This window comes from Penaeus japonicus, unplaced genomic scaffold, assembly GCF_977035675.1.
Source record: "Penaeus japonicus unplaced genomic scaffold, GWHDUDI00000001_assembly GWHDUDI00000002, whole genome shotgun sequence".
Classification (NCBI taxonomy): Eukaryota; Metazoa; Arthropoda; class Malacostraca; order Decapoda; family Penaeidae; genus Penaeus; species Penaeus japonicus.
This window is the reverse complement of record NW_028234404.1, coordinates 14651261-14675605: the sequence shown is the minus strand read 5'-3', so window position 1 is coordinate 14675605 and position 24345 is coordinate 14651261. Positions and strand designations below refer to the sequence as shown.

The 24345-nt window shown below is 34.6% G+C and overlaps 2 protein-coding genes across 2 annotated transcripts in view; one reads left to right on the top strand and one right to left on the bottom strand.

Annotated features, from left to right (window-relative positions):
• Positions 1–271: 271 nt before the first annotated feature.
• IFT20 (intraflagellar transport 20) lies at positions 272–2994 on the top strand. Its single transcript, XM_043031003.2, has 3 exons — positions 272–543; positions 2177–2331; positions 2671–2994. The coding sequence occupies exons 1-3, from the start codon at positions 417–419 to the stop codon at positions 2785–2787; spliced, it is 399 nt and encodes a 132-aa protein (XP_042886937.1). The 5' UTR covers positions 272–416; the 3' UTR covers positions 2788–2994.
• Positions 2995–3802: 808 nt separating this feature from the next.
• Dcr-1 (Endoribonuclease Dcr-1) overlaps positions 3803–24345 on the bottom strand; it is a 32349-nt gene continuing 11806 nt past the window's right edge. The window contains exons 5-23 of the mRNA XM_043030995.2: positions 24018–24143; positions 23610–23767; positions 23243–23487; positions 22814–22940; positions 20653–22510; positions 20223–20353; positions 19578–19664; positions 19269–19413; positions 18403–18545; positions 17787–17931; positions 17419–17640; positions 16210–16389; positions 14848–15061; positions 14424–14593; positions 14043–14233; positions 13678–13919; positions 11338–13410; positions 10721–10941; positions 3803–10502 (exon numbers count right to left, since the gene is read on the bottom strand). Of these exons, the coding sequence (XP_042886929.2) occupies positions 10092–10502; positions 10721–10941; positions 11338–13410; positions 13678–13919; positions 14043–14233; positions 14424–14593; positions 14848–15061; positions 16210–16389; positions 17419–17640; positions 17787–17931; positions 18403–18545; positions 19269–19413; positions 19578–19664; positions 20223–20353; positions 20653–22510; positions 22814–22940; positions 23243–23487; positions 23610–23767; positions 24018–24143 (7089 nt within the window). The 3' untranslated portion in view covers positions 3803–10091. The remainder of the gene's footprint in view (positions 10503–10720; positions 10942–11337; positions 13411–13677; positions 13920–14042; positions 14234–14423; positions 14594–14847; positions 15062–16209; positions 16390–17418; positions 17641–17786; positions 17932–18402; positions 18546–19268; positions 19414–19577; positions 19665–20222; positions 20354–20652; positions 22511–22813; positions 22941–23242; positions 23488–23609; positions 23768–24017; positions 24144–24345) is intronic.

Genomic DNA, 24345 nt, shown 5'->3' with positions numbered 1-24345 from the left:
TGACTGAATGGTTCTTGTTTACTGCTGATGATAGCTGAAAGGTTCTTGTTTAATGTTGATAATGACTGAATTGTTCATATTGACTGAATGGTTCTTGTTCACTATTGATGATGGCCGAATTGTTCATGTTGACTGTATAGTTATTGTTTACTGTTGGTGATGACTTAATTGTTCATGTTGCCTAAATAGTTATTGTTTACTGTTGATGAGCGAATTCTTCATGTTGCCTGAATGACTATTGATCGTGGTTGATGCTAATGAATCCGACCGCATGCGTGAATCCCGACCGCGAACGCCGTGTTTGCATTCCGGGAAGAGAATTTCGGAAGCGGAGCGAGAAATCGACGCAGCGAGTTCACTCTTCGTCTGTCAGTGCATACCGGTGACTAACTGAAGTAGAAGCTTTCACTAAAACGATGGCTGATGAGACTCTTGCGAAAGCAGGACTGTACTTCGATGAGCTTAATAAGATCAGAGTTTTAGAGCCAGAAGTTGCTCAGCAAACTGCAGAACTAAAGGACGAATGCAAAGAATTTGTGGATAGTAAGTATAGGCTGGTTTTGTATATTGGATAGAAGTTTAGATCGGAATGGAAGATTTTAATGACATCGGGCTGTTATAATTCTTGCTTGTTTTGTAATTTTCTTAACGAAATTCCGAATTCATTCCATTGTCAAATTTTGATAATGAGAGTGGAAAGGGAATATACTGTTTACTCTTTATGAATATCCTAAATCACTGCTGCTATGGATGTAGTAGGGATGGTTTTACTGGGTAATGACTTTCAAATTCTAAAGGGATTTAGAGTTAATAGGCATTGGTGTTATTAATAATTTAATATAGAAATTATGGTAACTATTGTGTGGCAGAAACTTTTTTTTTTTGTTTACTGATTCTCTGAATAGAGATAGTTAAAACTATTCTGTCATATGGATATGGTAACATCTTTGTTAACCAATTATGGATGTGATCCAAGCCACCTGGCCATCAGTGATAGGACATCTGCCATTGCGGACAACAGTCAAATGAGGAAAATGTACTCTCTTTTTCATCAAAACTATCATAGAATAAGGATTTAGGCTGGCTTTTAAAGCCTATAGAAGTTAGCACTACAATAGTAATAAAACTTTAAAACTTTGAGTACATCTAGTCATCCCCCGGAAATGAGTTAAAATATTATACTGTGGCAATATAGAGCTTGTTTATCTCCCTGATGATTTACCATTAAATATGGAATGGGTTCAAGATGTGCATTGCCAGAATATATGTGATTTAGCTTTGTTGGCCTTTTCTGGAGCGCAAAGTATGGAGGCATTGGTGATGGCTTAACACTGCATTGGTATTATTGGTTTGGACTTGAGATTGTAGGTTTTCCATCACAGATCACAACAAGTTTTAAATGGATTTGGATAGAATATAGCCATTATAAGGACAAGAAAAAATTCTCATCTTGAAGCCAATGTGGGTATATGTTGCGCATTACTAAGATATCTTCCTCAGTCATGTAAATATAGTTTTATGATAAAAAGTGATTAGACAGGAATAGCATACACCAGCAAAATATTGCGTGCAATCTGGATGTCAGTTTGTGTATGATGATTAACCTCCTTTTAAAGATTTATTTAATATTTACAAACCTGGGTATGGTTGCATGGATAAACCAGGATGTCCATAAATCCTAAGCTACAAATACATGTCTTATAAACAAAATATCATTATAAAGTACTGTCTTCCTAAAGTAGTGTGGTTTGAATTGGTTTAGTTGTATAGTAGTTGAGAAGCAGTAGGTTTTTGAATGGAGATGCTTGAAAAGTATCCTCTAGCCTTGATATGACACCTGTAGGGTTAGCTATTTCCAGCCAGCTCATACTTGCCATAACAAGACATAATTATGAATTAATATCCTTCTGGGACAGTGTGGTGTTGAGCTGGTTTTGTTATGTGTCTTGGTTGAAAAGTAATGTCTTGTTGAATGAAGGTAAAAAGCGTACCTTCTTCTCAATTGAGACACCTAGCTCATTAGGACAGTGAAGCCTATACTTGTCAATAACACCTCGAGGGTCAATGGAAAGTTGTTGATTGATGCGTCAAATTTAAGTCTGTTGTAGTCCTGTCTCTGATGGAATATCAACAAAGGTATAGTATGTGAATAACTACTAATTTATTGTCTTTTCAGAAATTGTTGAATTTCACCAGCGAGCAGACAATTTCATCCAACTTGCAGATTCATTAAGTGCTGCAGTAGAGACAGAGAAGATGCGTGCCATTGGCTCCAGGAATTTGATAAAAAGTATGAGCAAGCAGCGTGAATCACAGCAACTACAATTAATGGTTAGTAAAGGGAGAGAAAAAGAAATCCAGAGACAAGAGTTTAGGGACTGAGCCAGGTGCATAACCAAATACAGTGTGTATGGAATCAAGAATATAGAATTTCATCATTGTCGTCGTCACCATCATCATCATCATCATCATCATCATCATCATCATCATCATCATCATCATCATCATCATCATCATCATCATCATCATCATCATCGTCATCGTTATTCAACTGTAAAATGTTGCTTATTATTAGTATATGCATATAAAATTTAAATTATTTAAAAACTACAAGTATCTCAGCTAATAAATATGTAAAGCATAGATATATTCCCACATTTTTCATTGCAGGCATTGATTGGAGAGAAGAAATTGGAATTGGAGAGGCTACGTGTTCAGTATGAATCTCTACAAAGAACAGAAGCAGAACAACTAGAATTCATTGAACAATTTATTTTACAAAAATAAGTATTTGCACTGCATTTATTTCACATTAATCACTTACAATTTTTTCTCCAGCAAATCTTATGCAAGGAATTAATAATTACTAAAGCAAGTTCAATGTTTGTAATTCATACATTTCACTAGTGCAAATAGTTGATTTTATGTTTGTCTCAAATTGACTTTGTTGTTGAATTCCCTATACAGTGAATAAAGATCTGTATTGGAAATTTTTATGTTATTTTATTGACCTGTAAAACCTTAAACTGATAATTTGACTGAAATATAATTTCACATTTTAGAATCAAAATTATAAAAACTGGAAATACATTTGGCATATTACATGGATAACTAGTTATACCAAAGAAGTCTGATAACTGGTTAGATTTAGGTATATGGCTGGGCAATTCTATTCATAAAATTGTAATATAATAATTCCATTATCCAAAAGCTCTCGTTCAATCTATATTCTACCAAATTACTTTTACAGAATAGCACAGCAAACTCCCTGATGTTCTTTATTATATTCAAGCAAAACTGGTATTCTTTAACCCATTGCAGATGGGTGTCATGATATGCAAAAGTGATGATGACAGTTGCAATCATACCTACTATAATCGCTGTAATATTAAGCAAAATAGGTTTCACCTAAAATCCAGCCTCAATGGCACCACTTTCTCCTAGCACTATTAGGAAAGAGCCATGAATGGCACCCATCCTAGGTATCTAGCAAGCATTATCTTTATAGAGCATTGGCACACAGCCGGATGGGCTAATAGTATAATGCTATCATAATTACATACATGTATGTATTGAAGATAAAGCTTGTCTGAACTACTTGTACAGTCAAGTTTATTGAACTATTTCAGGAACAGAAAGTAACAGAATTTACTTGGGAAATCTTGATAAAAAAAATGTTAAGTTGGAATAATAAAGGAAAATATAATCATGATTTGAATAATCAAAGCCCTGTAGTAAGTGTTCACTGCTGGACATCATGGGTTTGATAAAATAAATAGGAATCGAAAATGAGAAGCAAGGGTAACTGACACCAATTTTATTTATACGACAATATAATCAAATACAGAAATTACATGAACATGCATACCAAGCAAAGGTCTTATGACAAGGACACCTGGTGCAACCAATACACCTTACCAGTACAATCATGGTTAGTCAATGAGGACTGTTAGGTACTCAGGTTTATTGATAAATGAAAAAGCTGTTTCTTTTGCAGATACCATACAAAAGATGGAAGTATGTCAATGGTTGAACATACTAACCCAAAGTTTACATTATCCTTCCTCCCCCACCTAGCAGAAAAAGAATAATAATGCTTAGCTCTTACTTCCAAAAATTAGTTTCTTTTTATTGCTTACTTTTGACATTGAAATGCATTTTTTGGACATTATGTTTGTTATATAACCTTCAAATTCTGTTTCCGAAAGCTGTTTATTACATGATATGATTCCTTTTCTTATAATAAAAATGGAAATTGCATTCTAAATATATCAAATATAATATATATCCATCATTATTCTTCATATAGTATTGCAAATATTAACAAACAATGAGCAACCATTTATCCCTGCTACTTAGTAAAAGTATTTCACTATAAAACCACATTGTCTTCTGAAATTTGATAGGTTTTGAGAGAATAGCCGATATGATTAGCAGTTTAAGGATCAGTAGAAATTGCTTCAGAAGTTGTTTTACTGTAATACTGATGAGTATGATAAATCTACTCATTTACAATAAAGAAGAAAAAAAGTGAGAAGGAAAATTGAAAGATAAAAAGAAGGTATTTCTTGTGACCTTGTTTTTAGGTATGTGTTCTTCCTTTGTTAACTAAATATAAAAATGCATTCCTTATGTACTTATGGAAATCAGCAATACTTTCCCCCATTGGAAATTATTAAATTAAAGTTTTAATTCATATAAAAAAATTACTGAAAAGTCAGTACATTTGGAGGCCGACCAACAAAATATTTGACTGTAAAAGTAATTGTAAAATTAATTATATCTACTAAGTAATATACCATTGAAAAGGTAAATGCAGATTTCACTATTCAAATCAAACCAGCTATTTATGTAACTGTAGTAAAATTACAAACTAAGAATCATATTTGTGGTGTGTTTTATAAACAAAATATATTAGGAGTAGAACAAAGAAAACATGTATCTATCCTCATTTTATGGAAGTGTTGGAATGAAAGTGAAAGGGATAGAGCTCTTCAAACAGTTAAGTTGTGAGATATCATAAGAAAAAATAAAATAAAAAAATAATGTTTGCAAGTATATGTATGTATGTTTGAACAATTAAATGGTGTATATACACTAATGTGATGGTAATAATGTTTACACATTTACTGGTTCATGAAAACAATAATATTGACTTCCATTAGTTACTATAATACAAGTTGTGTCTAACATAAACTATCTTTTCAGAGATTCAGAACACTGGTATTAAATTATTCCAATTAAATATGGTGTGAAAAAAATTATGAATAATTTGAGGCATATTATCATTTAACTAGGACATAATGATATTGGATGGACCTCAATGTAAAATGCACATGAATGCACACACTCACACACACCCTCCCACACACACAAATGTACTTCAGGATATCTAAAATCACAAGGGAGAAATCATCCTTTAAAAAAAGGTGGAGGAAAAAAGGAAATGGATACAACAAATGGGAAAAGGGGAAAAAAGACTGGCAAACAAGGATAGGAGTTGATGTTTGTATTCCAGGTTCCAGATTACATAATGTCTTCCTTAACCAAATCTTTAAAATGCTAAACATATCTTACACCATATTTCTCTGTTTTGTCTTGAGCATAAAATCACCTATATGCTGCAGCACGATTAGGATATTTGATGAGGAAAAAAATCCTGCAAGGATACATTGTGACACAAAGATAATATGAAAATTCAATTTCCCATTACAGTTAGTAATAGCAAAAATCAATTACATTTATTTACAAAGTGCAACTGTCAGATGCTATTCTTATCAAACTTCTTTATTTTAAATATATCTTATACTACAAAAATAATAACCTCATACATAAACATAAATGAGATCACTTATTATTAATACAAATGATCCCTGGAGTAAATAGTACTGCAAACAAATAATAGCTGCAGCTGAGCAAATAGGGGTGAGCCCAATTCCCCTATCACTAAGGATACGCTGGGAAAAGGCGTGCTTCCTTACTGCGACATGGGAACTGGACCCTGGCCATAGCTCAGTCTTAAATCTAAGTGCAAAATTGAGGTAAAATGGGAGTTAAGACATTTTAATTGCATAAATCCTTAAAAGAAATCCTTGCAATATTAAATATAAAAGAAAGAAAGAAAAATAAAAAAATAAAAAAAACAGGAGAAAACATATCTATTTCTAGAGTGTCTTATGATAGTGTGCTCAAGGGCTGCATGTTCCTCAATGTTGCACCCCTACAATAACTACAGGGTAAGCAGAAGCAAACTTGATTAAACTCTCAAATTTCAAGAGTTGCATATAAAAACTAAATTGACAAGCACCACTGCAGGAGTGAATCACATGAACAAGACAACTAGCTGATAAACGTCTCCCCAACTGTAAGTTGGGAGGCACTTTCTGCTAGTTGTTACAGCCTGCAATGGTACAAAAAGTTTACTTCCCAAACACCACTTACCCTACCAAAGCCCTGTTGGGATCATATTCATATACAACCTTGGACCAATATCTGACTAGGAAAAAATCATAACCAAGGATCCAAGAATGTCCATAGACAGAATCTATTGATCATATCATAGCTATAAAATGTAAACAATCAAGCAGTTTTACATATGCAGGTATGAATCTAGCATGCATGCTCAAGCCAATTCACTTCTCTTTCTAAAGCTCTGAATGTTGCATTCTATACCAATCCATACATGGCACATTTACACTATATCAATGTAAGATATAGTCTTTTTTTGTAAATGAAATATTAAAAATTCTGAATAAAACTTGAGAAATATTAAATACTCCTGATATCATTACAACAAACTTGTACTTGTGTCTTGAAAACTAAATAGGCTCTTTTCTGATTATTTTACTTAGGATTAATAACCACTAACAACCTGAAGCTCCATGAATGGTACCAAATAAAATGTTGACAGAAGCAATAATGACTAAGTATTTGTCAGCATATAAATACCAACTTGGATCTCAAAAACTGCATTAATGGTTACTTTTTTCAATAATGCAACTTCTACTTACTGGCTATAGCTGATAATATAATGTATGTGAAGATATCCAGTGTAAAATGCATCTTTTTTGTATCAACATTGTGTATTGTTCACACTCCATACGTACACTGAATATCAGAATATAATGATGTTGAGAACTGAATATAACAATATTAAGAACAAATTTACTTGCTAATGTTAAAATTCCAGCAATAGCATTAAGCAACACATGAATGAATATTAAGGGATTATTTACTAAACAGTAAAAGATGAGCAAACTGTATTTCATTGTGTACCGAGATCATGAAGAGCCATAGCAGTCATCTCAATATCCAACAAGATAACTATAAAGATTCTCAGAGCAAATTTGCATCACCAGATAATTAGGAACATTGTGATACTACTCTAAATGAGTGAAAACTAATCATATACATGCTGCTAATTCATGTACTAAATAGAATGAAGTTTCAGCAAGAACTGAGATACATTTCTCTGTGTGGAGTTAAAAATAAAGGCAATGGAAAACCTGTAACAAATGAAGTCATGTCACCACTACACTTTTAAAGTACAGAATTCCAATTACTAATAAAATAACTTCAATAAATAACTCACTGAGGAAGATAGGATGAACATACGGGAAATTAAATTCAGTTAACATTAATTTGTTCAAGAATTTTTAATTATGCTGCTTTCTTTAAATCATAAACTCTAACTGGTAGTTGTCTTTTAATGTCAATTGAAAAAATATATATATAAAAAAATAAGAAATAAAATAAAATAAAATCAAACAAAATAAATAAACAAAAAATAAAATGAAAATAAAAACATGATAATAATAATAATAATAACAATGTTTCACAACTATACTGTTAGCTACTGTAAACATAAGGACATTTTCAAGTTAAGAGTACACCAATAATACTAAGATCATTTTCATCTTGGTCAAAATCACAGAGAACATTACAGTTCAAGCTAAAGTCACATTTCATACCTACAGGAATAGGCAGCTAGTAAACTGGGAAGCATAAACTGAAGCACTTTCCAACATACAGTACATACCTAAATGCTCTTGTTGAGATCCTTACTGATTTCAAAAACTGGGTCAAACTAAACTTCACATATTCATAAAATGAGTCTGAATATGTATGTGTAAACAAATACATAAACATTCTGGAGCTGCATTCCCATAAATACCCACAAATCTCAAGTACTTACATAACCACGCCCCTTCAAAGAAAATTAATATATATGTATATGTTTATGTATATGTGTATATGTGTATATATATATATAATATATATATATATATATATATATATATATATATATATATATATATATATATATATATATATATATATATATATGTATATGTATGTGTATATGTATGTGTATATGTATGTGTATTTGAATGTGTATTTGTATGTATATGTATGTATATATGTATATATGTATATATGTATGTATGTATGTATGTATGTATGTATGTATATATATATGTATATGTATGTATGTATATATATGTATATGTATGTATGTATGTATATATATATGTATATATGTATGTATGCATGTATATATATGTATATATATATATAAATATATATACACATATACATTTAAATATATAATATATATATATGGAAGTGGTTCAGACATATCCTGTTAATAACAAAAGATTTTCTCCTGTTTTAATCCAGCCACAGCCTATGGAGCTTTCCATTGAAAGAGCAATAAGATCTACCATGAACCACACGTTTACAAAGGAGACTAATTATGACCCAAACTGATATAAAGCATCTCCAAGATGTTTGGTTAGGCAACTTTTATAAATATATGTATAAAAAACACATATAACAATAACAATGATAATAATAATAATAATAATAATAATAATAATAATAATTATCATCTTAGTAATAACATCAATGATAAAGATGATGATAATAATAATAAAAATAATGATAATAACATAATAATAATCTCCTTAATAAGCATTATCATAAATACAAATAAGGTACATTTAACAATAAAATCTGAGCCAATACATAAAAAAGTTTCTTTAAATACAATAGCACAGAACATAGAAAGCCTTTTCAAGTTGTGAGAGCCAGCAGACAGTTTTAGTAATAAATTATACAAAAATTTACAATGACTCCAATAATCTACACAATAATATAAATCTTAACATTTGAACTAAATGTCAGGTAAGGGATCACAGCATTATGGTGGAACAGTTCAAGGACTGGGTCACTGGGAGATGGCACTTCTCAACACAGAACCAAAGTCAACAATGCAGTCATACAAGAATGGCGAGAGGAGAATAAAAAAACTTGGAACAAGTCTAATTAAACTTACAACTACAAAGCCTGTGACAACTTATAAGTATGTGTTTGCCTTCTTCAAATGACCCAAAACTGTATGATTTAAAGAAGAGATGAGTAACTGAGAGTAAGTCTGCATTGCACTAAGGAACCTGGAAAGAATATTGTAATGTACACCCTTCATATGTTGGAACTTTGATTTGTGTGGTTACTAGTTTATAAGTTCCTGGCCCACAGCACAGATCTCTGAGCCCCATAACCTACTGGTCATAACAAAGGCATGAAGCAGCCTGCACAATTGCACTTGAATCTTTTGCAGGATTATTCTGCAATGTTTCTGTATTATGCACATTTGTACTCTCAATACCTATAATAAAAATGACTGATTATAAATGTAGGCATGATAATTTGTCTACAGTAATTAACTGAAAGTAAACTTTATTTTCTATAAAATTTGATAAAAGGGGGAAAAGTAAAGTTACACATAATGGCTATAAAAATGGCAACTTATGAACTTGCTGACACCCATTACCTTTCCCTGAAGCAAATTTGTCCACTCTTTCAATTGCCAGTGATAATATTCTTTTATGATAAAAGAAATGTTAGTCAAAATCTGCTCATTAATAAAACCTACAAAAATCCAAGTTGTAAATGCTGCATGTATAAATTTCAGATCTTTCTTAACCCTGAATTCATTTGTTATTATCTATTTTTTCAGTTTTATCTTTCTACTTCACATGTATAAAAAATTACTGTATATGATATTTCCCTCACTAGGTGCGACCCAATCAGATACCCTGATTAGCCATCATTTGTAACTTTTTCAAGTGTCTCAGAGCCCTCTTTGCAGCTGTTGATTTTGCAATACGATAATTCCTACCAACACCTGAAAATGATCCTTTTCCAAATATTTCAACTGAAACCCTAACTTTCCCATCTACAAGACGTTCGGGCTTTCCAAATTTGGCCGTTTCAGGTTCCATTTCTAGCAACTCCCTAATAGGCGACTTTGGTACCACTCCACTGAACTGTTCTATCTCCCGACACATCATAGTATAGTACACAGACCACACTGCATCCAGGGAGCTACCAGAGTCTAGAAAGATTGCACCTGCTACACTCTCAAATACATCACCAAGGGCTTTAGGAACTTCAATGTCTTCAGCTGCTTCACATTCATCTTCTTCCATGAAGTAGTACTAAGGTACAGAGAGAAAAAGAAGTTACACACACACAAAAACATAGATCCATGTATACAACAAAACACATGTAAAAATATTACTAATCATTACAAATATATGAATGTATAATTTATAGTTCCATTGTAAATATATAAACCCAAAGGTTTACATTTTTTCAAATCACCTATATGTACCGCAATGACAACAAAAATAGAATACAGTCTGTTGATTCTTACCTCCTCATTGATTTTATGGCCATTCTCCTCTTGCATCTTTACAAAGTCCCTGATGACTCGATCTAAACCAGGTGAGAAGTGGCGGAAATATTTGTGATAGTCATATTTGACAGCCAGAGATGCAAATATGGTATTATTCACTAATGCTGAACGAAGATCGGTTAGTGCACCTGGTGAATGCTGCCTTTTGTCCTCATACAAATGGCGAGTTATCAGGTAATCTGAAAATACAAAATAAATTTTGTATTGAGCAATTAACAAAAAGAAAAGAGCACTGAGGAGAAGAGAGAGAAATGAAAGAAAAGACAGGAAAACTCAATCATGAGCAACAGCAGATAGTCAAGTGTATAAAGAAATAGGAGACAAGAGAAAATAGCCATACAACATGAAGAAAACAAATTGGAAACTGGGTTATGTCTTGACTTTTGATATCTTATGTTTAGAAACTTTCATGAGAAGACTCATTCATATGCCAGAGACCATAAAAGACATCACGGAAATTTTAAAGACAGCAGAGGAAATTCCTCTAGATGTTGGGTGGAAACACTGAATTCATTATGATGTGTATAAAGATTACATGGCCTTCTAGTAACATTTTCCAAGTTCATTGCACTTACCAAGAACAGCATCTCCAAGAAATTCAAGTCTCTGGTAGCAGTCAGTCAACCGATTCTTGTAATATGAAGCATGTGTGAAGGCCTGCAGCAAGTATGAACGATCCTGGAATGTGTACCCAATCTTCTCTTCAAACACTTGGTATCCACTAAGAAGCAAATCTAGTTCCTTTTTGGTATCAGTAAGAGGACAATGGTACAGTGGAGACTGAGGAGATTCTAAGTGCCCATATATAATGAGCTGACCGGTTTCGGGAGAATCTTCTAGTGTACATGGCAACACTTTGATTCCAAGCCAAGACATAAATAGTAGAGCACCCCGAGGCCCGCATGTGGTTAAGTAAGCACCAATCAAGGCTTCTACACAATCGGCAATACTTTTGTCTGGGATGCTGTGCTGTGTGAGCAAATTGTATGGGATAAATATTGGCAGATCATGTGGATTCTGGGTAGCCATAAGTTCACTTGTTGCCTGTTCATTCTTGCTGCGTTTTATTTGCTCAGAACGCTCTTGAACAAGCCGTCTAATTTCATCACTTGCCAAGTCATGAAGTCCAGGTAAGTCTGCCATGTTCCAATGACCTGCAGGTACCCCAGAGTCAATCAAAGCTTCTTCTAATTCCCTTGGAACAAAGTATCCAGGTGGCAGCCAGTTATCATGGGGCTCAAACTTTGTGGCAACCATACACTCTCCAAGTCCTTTCCTCTTACCTAAACGATAGAGATTTAGGTTACTGACTTGCTTTGAACGTAGATAACTAAGCTTCCCCTCATGACGCTGTGGATAAGTACAATAGAGGAAAGTTGTGATGGCATATTTCAGAAAAGAATCCCCAATGGTTTCAAGCCTCTCTAGATTCACACCATCATTAGCGTTGGACATAGTCAGTGCCTGGAGTATGACACTTGGTGATGGTCCGGGATGGTTAAGAAGGTCGGGTTGGAAATCAAAACTGAATGACATTTCCTCACAAATGCTGTTCCATGAAGAACACTGTACCTCAGAGTCTGGCCTTTTAAGTGCAAGAGTTTCATCTCTGTTTACAGTTCTAATCATGATTGAGGTAGATTGTTGAGCATTATCACAGCCTTTTGAAGATAATTGTTCACAGCCTTCTGTAGTAGAACTCTCAGTACGATGAGACACCTTCTCTGGGGATGATTTGCCTTCATTCTGCAGTTTCCTGTGTGCCTTTTCTATTAGCAGTGATTCATTTTCTGCAAGATAGCAGGAACTTTCTTTTATAATCTTCTGCTTCTCCTCTAAAAATGCTTGAAATTCTTCAACCTTTTCAGTTCGCACCTCTTCATCTTCATCTGGCCAATTCAGATCAATCTCTTCATCCGATGACCCTTCGTCAGCTGCCATGCTAGACCGCCGCTTGGTTCCCTCCTCATCCCACAGTTTTTCTGTCTGACTCTTATCATCATCATCCATGTCAGATGAAACATCAGACTCACAGCCTTCAAGATCATCTGCCAGACCCTGGAAATCTCCATAGCCACCATATGCATCATAGGAACCATATCCTCCATAACCGCCATTGTAGCCAGAACTGCCAAACATGTCCCATCCATCACTCTCAAAATTGGAGGGTGAACCCACTCTAAACATCCCTCCTTTGCTGTCTTTGTTGCAGCTGCTCTTTGTCCGGCGTTCTGTGATGCCAGTGCCCCAGTCAGCACCTAATTCACCCTCTATATCATCATCAGCACCTGAAAATCCATTTAGCAGAGTAAGGTTGTCAGGCAGGGCCACATTTGGATCAAATGTATCAATCTCAAATTCATCTGGCCCATTCATCGTGTCCATATCGAATGGAGGTGTCGGAGGGTCAACTGCCATATCGTTAGACCATGTGCCAATTTCCATATCATTTGTTTTCTTGGGAGCCTTCTTCTTTGCTGTCAGAGTTGGTGATTCACATTCTGGGTTCTCAGCTTTGGTGGCTTTCTGCTTGTTGTTGGTGGCTTCCGATGAATTGTTTGATTTGTCATCTTGCTCTTGGTTTTCTTGGTTTTTCTTGAGAACATCAGCTAAACTCCAACCAAAGTCCAATGGTGGCCAGGAAAAATCTGACGGAAAAGGAAAGTCACTAATGTATCTTATTCTTCTTGCAAATCACTTATTCAGGACAGGTGATCCTCTCTAATTTGCAAATAAATACTTAATAAAAAGCAAACAAAATATTTTTTTTTATCACAGATTCAGCATGAAATTTGTCCATAGCTGATAAAACAAACAAAAACAAAAACAAAAACAAAAACACACACACACGCACGCACGCACACACAAAATCTCTTTTCATTATCAAAAGGCAAACTTTTCCTCTTAACATTTACCTGGAAGAAGATTCTGGAGTCCCAATCCTACTTCACTTGCCACTGAGAGGCGTAGTTGATCAGCAAGAAGTAAAGCATTAATACGATAGAGTATGGTTGGTAAGCATACTGCTTTACGCCACAATGAGGCTGGGAAGGGATGAATGGTGCACAGTTCAGGTACAAGGATCTGCTTTTGTTGAAGGTTCTCTCGTTTGGCACGTTTAGTCTCTTCTGAGGTGGTAGGTAGTGCCACTCCTTTCCTGTTGTGTGTAATACAAAGAAAACATGGTTACTACATTTATTTAGAACTATTTATATGACATACTGTAATAATTTTGTCAAACTAAGAATCTCAACAATTACAAGATCAATTGAGGCCATACCTGTTAACATGTCGTGGAGTGAGAAGATTCAACCTCCCAGATGTGTGGTCAACATCAAGCAAAGGCTGGGCAAGGTTACATATTTGAAGGCCATATTTAGTTAGGTAGTATTTCTCAAATGTCTCAAACCCTGCATCCGGAAAATCACTTTGTGGATTGAGATGGGTGCAGATTTCAGCTACATAAAAATACTGAAAGCAAAACAAATCTCTGTTAGATTAACAAGTTTCAAAACCCCCACCATAGCCTATGAAAACATAAATATGACTAATAACAAACATAAATCAATGAACATCCCTAAATATCTAAGCCACATCAATCACCTCTCTTCATAATTCACGTCATTCCTTTCATTACACAGGGATAAGCATCATAACACACCTGAGGCTGATCTTGGTTTCTGTACCAAGGCATAACTACTGCATCTTCATAGAGATCATGCTGGAATTGAAACTTTTTCCTTGCATCATCCTGTGGAGGGACTGGTCTGGGATCTCCTTCAGACTGGATCTCTTTAACAAACTCCCAATCAATACTTTCACTTCCATTAACTGAAAAAACAAAAGAAAATGTGCAACTTAGTGAAATGTATTGCACTTTTAGATAAAAATATATGCATACTGCTAAAAAATATATATATATATAAAAAGATAAAACAAATTGAAATAACAGTAAAAAATAAATAAATGAAATGAGAGATAATCCTTTAAATTTCATAATAAATACATTTAAACAAATGCTCTAATACGAAAAAGAACAAGGAAGATAACACTAATCCAAAAAAGAAACAGATATAGGAACTTACACTTGTTGAGAGGTACAATATAAAAAGCAGTTCTTGCATTTGTGGGATCAAACTTGATTGGATACTTTTCCAGCCGTAACACATGTGTAAAGGTAAACTTGTGGAAGTACTGTAAGGCCGACAACTGATCTTGAGTGACGTTAACTTTTCTTTCAATTTCTTGGACATGAACGACGACTTCCCCTGAACGTGTGAATACTGGGAATCCACTGACCTGAGGTGTCATGAAGAAAACAGTTAAGTAAATATGAAACATGAAAAAATGGACTGGATGAAACATGAGGAAGCAAAGAGATATACTTAATTTATGAATTACTTGTATCATAGATTTGCTGACATTCTTTTTGCTCAAAGGACTAACTGATACTACGGTGAAGAATACCAACAAAAATAAGGGCCTAACTTAAACTTCAGTTACTAAACATGAATATCTTTTTCATTGAAAATGATACACTTAGCACAATCAAAATCATGGAAGACTTCATTAAAAACATCCTTTTTGCACAGATTTGTATGCCTGCATTAACACATTAGCCTGTTGGGTGATGTGACATTTCTTACCTATCAGAGTATTTTCTATCATTATTTTTTTTACATTCATACTAAGAGTGATAGTTATATTTAGTGACAGATGATGGAACTTTTCACTACAATTATTATAATTACCATAATATAGGCTTAGTCTAAACTCCCAAACTTAGATGGCATCATTCTTCTGGCACCAGCAGGGAAGAAAGCATTGAATGACATCCATCCACATTCTCTACTAAGCAATAACTTTAGTGAGCAGGATATCAAACACCAGTTCTAAAGTACTGGTGATGTAGGGCATGAAGGCAAAATAAGAATAGGAAGGTGAACCAGACCGTGTACAGTGGCTGCAATGTGACCCTGTGCCAGTGTTTTTTTGTTTAAGATGATCCTTTTTTTCTTATTTGTTTATGAAAATAGTTGTTATTTGTACTCTTATAAAATTATAATACTTCAGTCACACAGAGTATAAAGAACATAATTAGCTGATATGGACTTTATACTACCATTTTAGTCAATTACAATATTGAGAAGGCATTACATATATATGCCTCATAATATAGTAAAACACAAAAATTGACTAACACACAAAAATATAGCCAGTGAATGTTGGAGAGCATGAGGCCCTAGATTTATCAACTGACACACTCTCCTTCTGAAAAAAAAAAACCCTGTCTGGTGTGCACGGCAGGTTTCACTGGTGCTTTTGTGGGCCATACTAGAAAATGGATGCCCTGTATCCAATGGGTCAAGCTCCATTTGATACCATATCTTCTTTTAGCTAAACTGGTAACAAAATGCCCATACAACAAGAAGTGTAATTCAGAATACCTGTGAGATTGGTTTTGTTGTGATGATTCCAAATGAACGTGAGGACTGCTCCGGACGGTAAATCTTACGACCACGAGTATTTTGTTCATCTGGGATGGGGCAAGTTAGCACCATGTCTAGCTTGTAAACAAACAAATCTAGTCCTTGTTTTGGTTGTTCCCCAGTCAGACAAACAGCAACCTATAAAGGAAAAGAGACACTTGTCATTTGTAAATCATTTTTGGAAAACACCTTCAGGGCTAAATTCTGAACAATATGATATAGAAATTAGTATCATAATTTCTAAAGGTTAGAAGGTTTTGAAATGCTGAGATTCTTAACTACATATGTATATAAATATGCATTAACCCACTGCTGACAGGTCTCATCATAATCATTTGGGTTTTTGTGGTGTATTTAACTCATTAATGCAGGATGATGTGATATCACATCATGGGAATATTTTGCTCCCACCAAATAATGGGATATCACATCATGGGAATACTTTGCTCCTATCGGATAAAGTGATTTCACAACAAAGGAATATTTCACTCCTTCTGAATGACATGATATCATGTCATGGGAATATTTTGCAGCCACCAGATGACATCCTACTATGTCATGATCTCTCCCTCTAAACACACATTTTACATCATTATATATAAATACAATTATCGGAATCCCATTTGTATAGACATTTTTCTTCACTTGTGAAGATAATGTAAACAAATACATAAACCTCATTTTATCACCCCGTTGAATCAGGCAGGTGAAAAGCACTGTAAGAGGTAAAGCTTGGCTTCACACAGGGAGAGATCTCGCACTTTGAGGCTGCCCCTGCTTGTTATCTTGCTGGCAGAAGCAACATTAGGTAAATATAAGCCCCTGCCAGAATGGGTTAAGAGTCTAGGGAGGAAAGAAGCTGCTAGAAGGCATTATCATGTGCTAAAGCACTTGCTGGTACCATGTCAGATAGTGAGGATAAAGTCAAATTGTTACCTGATCTAAGATACTGCACATGAATTATGTCGTGAATTATGGCTCTGGCATAATCCACAAATGGGGCTCTTGCCAGAACTTACACCAAGTAAGCATGTAAGTTCCAACTATCTTCCAACTTCTTTAATTCCACATATGAGTATAAACCTTAATAACACAACTTATCACTTACAAAAAAAGAAATTCTTGTAGACAAGCAATATAATATCTTAGAACCACATTCCAACTGACCTTTTTATAGTAATACTGTCTCCTTTTTGTTGTTCCTGGTCGAGGCATTCCCTCTGGTACCTGGTCATCAGCAGGTGGAGCACACAGGTGATCATCTAACTTCATGCTCTCTTTCCCTACTGGCTGAAGCTGATCATCTAACTCTCCCATCTGATGTAGCCTTCTACAACATTCAAGAGCTGCAGCCATCTTAGCTAGAGAAACTTTATCTTGCCAGGGACCCTGTAAGCAAAAGAATATGTCTAAAAATATTGATAGGTTGGATGTAAATATGATTGTTTGGCAAAATGATTTGTAGATTTTAGACTCTTGGGCTGAGTCAATCCAATTCTCATGCAAATGAAAAGATTTTCCTCTTAAATGCTTACCTCAATAGTTCCCTTCAAAGGTGAGTTTATTGGCAACATGATCTTACACTTGTATTTGAGTGCTCCAGCAGTCTCTTCCATTTCTTCTACATCCCACATTGCAGTTAGACGAGTGAAAGTGTCACTTGGTAATTTAGCACAGTATCTATGAAAGGGGGAAAAAAGGACTAACATAAAACTAAGCCCAAATATTGTAAGTTAACATAATCCTTTTCACTGACAACAGTGGTTTTAGGACAACAACTCTAGAGAGATTGAATAGACTGGATTCATATTTGACAAAAAAAATATCATAATAAGACACACATCAAGTTTGATTTTGGTTATAATACACCCTTTTTTTGATGTTATGGCCCTTTCTCAACTTCAGTTTCCATACAGATGAATGAACAAGACTATAGTATAAAAACAAACCAATACAGCAATAACTTTACTGACAGATCTGGTATGATAAATAGCCAATACTTTTTTATACAAATTAATGGCTTGTAAAAGACCATTAAAAAATCCAATCAAAGTACCCAAAGCACAAATTTTGATTAAATACAAATTATTATTTCCATATAATGATCTTTTTCATTCCTTTTCAGACACCACCACCAAATTAGAAACTTACTTATTCAAGAGCCCTATAGCTGAAGCCATGGTAACAGCAGCTGCAGCTGGAGTTATATATGGGGCATGTGCTGCATTGGCTTCTGATGAAAGAACCTCTCTGTCTGTGCCCACCTCAACACTGCCACAATGACTTACAAGCACCTATATGTGGAAAGGCAATAAATCAAATTGTAAAATCTGTCTATTAGCATGATATACACAGGATGATAGCCATCCTTACAAAACAAAATTGTTGAAGGAGAAAAGAAGAAATATATCATATTTCCTATTTCAAACATGAACCTTAATTTTTTTTTTTAAATCCTAAAAATATCTCTTGAGCAAAGATTCAATAAAATCTAAGACTTTCTATGTGTCATACATGGATTACCTCCACTATGCTCTCTATATATGAATATTCAAGTTACACATAGAGAAGTCATTAACCATTCCGAGATGGGCCACAGCTGTTCAGCTTGGATTGGCCATCTTTAGAAGAGTGTTTTCTATTATTTTCTAGACTTACAGTATGACATGAGTCTAAATACATTACCTTAAAAGAGTAATGTTACTTAGCATTTGGTATAATAGGTCATTATAACGAAAATAGCTTGTAATTTCAACAAAAGATAAAATACTTAACAAAAGTGATCTGACCTCATAAATATGCCTGTAACAGAAGGGTTAAAAGGCATATCTTTTACATCTTTAGATCATCATCTACCCATAAATTTGGATCTTCATTTCTGGGAACTTCCTAAATTTATCTTTGCAAGTCTACATTACTATCATGAAGTTACTATGCAACAAGAGAGACAGAAGATGGAAAGGTGAAAGGGAGAGAATCAGTCAGATGAAAGATCACAGATCAAACAGTTATTCTACCTGTTGAAATGCAGAATAGGTTGCCATGTCATGTAGAAAGCTCAACTCTTGATTCTTTGTAATCAAGTGAAAATAGAAAGTGTCATGGCCTCTTGCTCGACCACAGCTATGGACATATGAGCGATAATCGGTGGGTGGATCGAACCTATGGGAAAGAAAGTCAGTGATGAATGGAGAGGAGAGAAACATTTAACATCATTGAGCTGTCCTGTGCTTAATCTTATATATTTTCTTTCACACATTATTTTTGAAACTCTGATTATGTTTGTAGTTTTCATAGAGAATTAGTACAAGAGAGGGACACCTTACCTTAGTACCAGATTACACTGTGGAACATCAATTCCTTCTTCTAATACTCGTGTTGAGACAAGTATATTGCACTCATGATGTCGAAATCTTAAAGATAAAAAATAGGATCTTTGAAGTTAAAATATGCTTATAACAGTAGAATACAAATGGCCTTTACAAGACAGGTATGTTAAAGTATCTTACTATGTAAAATAACAACAAGAACTTGCAACCAAAATCTCCCATCTATACAAAATGTAATATATAATATCCCTAAAGCAGCAATATCTGATATAAAATTATTAAGTAAGTGTATAAAGCCTAAAATATGAGTACTGAAATCTAACCAGAAATAAAGTATTTAAGAATCTCATCTTTTACTCTATATAATCATCTGCATCACTTTCCCTTTAACCCCTTCACGACGGGTGACAAGACATCGCGTCTAGTGGTTTTTGGGTCAGACGCTCGCAGCCGAGAATCCAGATGCGTTAGGCTTATGCGTTTGAGTATCCCGGCATTTCAACCATTTAAAGCCAAAATAGCCCCGTTAGGGATGGGTTAAGCCCTCTCAAGAAAAATGTAAAGTCTAAAAGAAGGGGAAGTAAAAAAAATTAAATTTCCAAACTTTAGAATACTTATTCAAAGGTACCATATCACTCTTACCTCCTGAGTACTTCCTCTTGCTTCTTATGTTCTGCCTCTGCAGCCCTGGGATCTTCCTTTACACTTTCCTTGGCTTCTACTGTGTACTGGGGGAAAATCCAAGCAAAATCTCCCCCAATGTCACTCAATTCCTAAATACAGGAAATCAAAATATAATTAACAAAATTATAAGGCATAAATGTTTCTGCTTACACAATCAACAAATTAGCAAGGGTAATTGAGAGCAGAACAAAAATATTAACAGTATATAATCTTTACATTCTTAAAGTTAATATCTTTCATAATGCAATCTAAGAACTTGCCTAAACTTTAATTTATCTATCAGTAACCTATTAAACAAAATAGTGGCATTTTCTGTTACCTTTTCTTCTATTTGCCTAAAAATGTAAATCATATAAAAAGTAAAACAGAGTAAAGAGTGCAACCTCACCTTTAATAGCCTATATATGATCTTGGCCATACTCCGATGATGTACAAAAATAAGGCCACACACAGAATCAGGATCTTCTGGATTGTGGACCTTTACTTTCTCCTTAATGTCATCTCGTCTTTTCCTTCCTTTACCACTATTAGGTAATAGCATGGCCAACGTGTCAGCCATGGCAGCTGCTTCTGATGATACTGCTTGTGTTGCAGGTTGCGTCCCATTACTAGCATTGGAAAAGGCAGCAGAGTCAGAACAACTGGGTGTGTTCTGTGTTGTCCCTGAAGTAGAAACTAAAGCAAGATCTTGAGATTCTTCCACACCATCAGTATGAGCAGGTAACTCCTGATCATTTGGTGAAGAATCAGATGTAGTTGCAGTTTCATCAACAGCAGAAGTAGCATCTGCCTTGCAAGGCAGATCAGAGGTAGCAGGGGGAACAAATGTGTCTGATATGGAGCCTTCTTGACTGGAAGTTTCCACACTAGCCTGGCTTTGTACTGATTCACAGCTTTTATATTTATCACTAATGTCTTCACTTTCTGAATCATAATCATATGGATCAACATGGCCGTTCATTTTACTTGTAATGTCTTTTTCAGAATCCATTATATCCTCTTTACTGCCATGCTCAAATCCATTGCATAGAGTCATATTTTTCATATTTTGTATCATGGCAGTGTCTAGCAATTCATTTTTGGCACTCAGAACTCCATTATGTAGATCACAGCTCTTGATGCTTTCTGTATCACAGCCATCTGTGCAAGATGATTCCTTAATATTAAGCCTACATAAACTGTCCTCTAATGCTGATCCATTCTCATTATTAGTCTTAGCAACTACATCTTCACAGGTATTTGAACAATATTGTGTAGTTTCAGGGCAAGTTTGTACTGTAGTGTGCATATCATCAGCAGCTCTTCCTTTCATACTGTGCTCAGTGAATTCTACGGCATCTTCCAAACTATCTTGTAAACAACTATATCTGTCAGTTATTTCAGCACGGAAGTCTTCAGTATTTACTTCACTCATTCTCGACACATTCACTTCATGGTTATTACAATTTGCTTTCATCATACAGTCTTCTATATCATTTGTAAATGAATCAGACACAGCCTTACTTGTACATTTTGGAGAAACATCAGAGACAGCAGTAAAATATCCTCCATCAGTGGATATGTCAACAACTTCACTAGAATCTTCAATGGACGATCCACAGAACACATTAGATGGAGCTCCATGAGATAATTCTGATTTATCTTCTGTGGAATTTTCATCAGCTACAAAGGGATCTTCTGATGCTGGCTCTGTGCTGTTTGTCAGAACTACACTGTTACCATGGATCTGAGAGTGATCTTCACTCAGCTCTTCCTCAGCTTCAAGATCTGGCATGGAATTTCCACTATTTACTTCACATTCATCATTTGGATCTTTAGCACCATCGCCTGAGCTTACAAGAGGAATTTCTGAAATTCCATAAATGCTTTCTTGAACACATAATGTTGTAGTAGTATCACTTGGCTCTGCTGAACCTTCACAGCTCATTTCGACTTTGGATTTGGAGGCAGATCCTTGTTGATTTTCTGTGTTTCCTACTTCAGTTGCAAGTTTTAAAGGATCTTCTCGTGCACTCTCATCTTCTGCTAAAGGTTTGTCTTCCTGTGTGTTTTCACTACATTCAAGAGCAGCAGCTGGTTTCCCATTCTCAAGTGTTTCCAATCTATCCCTTCTCTTCCGCGGATCCACAAAATTGAGAGGTCGGACCTGCCGGAGGATCTCTACCAAGCGCAATACCTTGGGAGTTGAGAATTTCAATATCTGATCTAATTCAGAATATTTATCAAATGCTTGCTCAACAACAGCTCTGAAACGGGACAGAAGTAAAATCTTTTTATATAAAATATAATAGCTAAAGCAAGGTTAATTAATATTACAAACACTGAAAACATGAACTGCTCTGGCAGAACTTCACAATAAACAATTCAGAAGGGATTAAATTTAGCACTTTAAATCATAGTTTACAAAATCTTAACAGAACAACAAAATAAGCAGATCTTTACATTCATAAATCAAGTATGGTTAACATACTAAGCACATCAAATGACCTAAGTCACCAATTAGCAAGATGTACATAGTAAGAATTGAGATTTTAATATCTGTACTATACCTTATACGAGCCATGACAGTGAAAATCATGCACAGCAGAAGATAATGCCTGTCATAAGCTGTTTTTTTCTTTAGCTTCTCAACTTCCACAAGAGCATACAATGCTGCACGGTCAGCACACCACAATCCTAAAAGCAAGAAAATAATTTAAAAAAAAATAAATAAATAAATAAAAAAAAATATATATATACATATATATCAATAATACTGATGATTATAAGATGTTCAAAATGAAAAATTTGCTAAATCTCCAAATTAATTTTTGAGATGCGAGTCACTCATTACATTTTTCACATAACAAAAAGGAAGGTACATATATCAAAAATAAAATTAAAATATCTTTTAAAGTATAAAAAAAATGTACATACAACACCAATACCTAGCCCTACATACACTTATTTACCAATCTTTTCAAACATTTACTACATACCTAAATTATTGAGCACATCAAGGAAATCCATCAATATCTGCCTTGGTTCTTTGTTGGGGTCAGGCAGGTCATCACAAAATTCTTGATATTCTGGCCCATACACTTCCACCAAGTCATAGCGATGATTATCAAGGAAACTGAGAGCTTCTCCCACAAGTCTTCGCACTTCTAGTTCTACTTCCGAACGCTCGTCAGGATCTGGGTCGCGGCACATTACAATCTTTTCTACTGGTTTATTCACATACCTGTTAATGTGAAAATTATTCCTTCTTATTAGCCTTTTCATGAGAGATGAGGCAAGAGCTTTGAAATTTTAACTATCATTTAACCATCTTCATAAGGTTCTTGCAACTCATGTGAATCTCACCTTAGGACTGTGACAATTTCTGAGGAAGTATCTACGACACAGGATGTAGCATCCTGTAGATGTGTGAGGAAGGATTCTAACTGTGGTGGCGAACAGGCATGACTTAAGACTGGTGATGTCATGCCAAGGATCCTACATCCACGACATAAATTTAAAACCTGAAATGTTCAACAAGATTTTATGGTAATAACATCTACTCTACAAGCAAAATTCAAAATACGTTACAATTTGACAATGTACACATAAGTGATCTTTTAGATAAAGAATCCCTGTCTGGAGAGGTTTTGAAAAAAAGTTTTATCTTTGATCACTTGAGGATCTAGTTAATATGCAACTTTCACATAACTTTAATTTGTCACCCCTTTCCTGACATTCAAAGTACACCTATTGTACAATAAAAATACATACCTTAATTAAAGGAGGGAAAGTTGCTACACGATGTGCATCAGTAATCACAAGTAGATTCAACATGTCTAGCTGTAATAATCCAGTTTCAAGCCCTTTTTCAAGCACATCCACAGTCATAATTATCACCTGCAAAAATAAGTCACATAAATATTTATATAGGAGTTCTACCTCAAATAAAAAATTAAAAAATCTATGAGCTACCTGCAATAACAGTTTTACCTCTCTTCATTGTTGTATGTTCTTGGTATAAAAATAATCAAACTCTGAGGCCATCAAAAATGGGTATCAACAATGGACATTCCAGGCCTTAAACACTAGAACAAACATG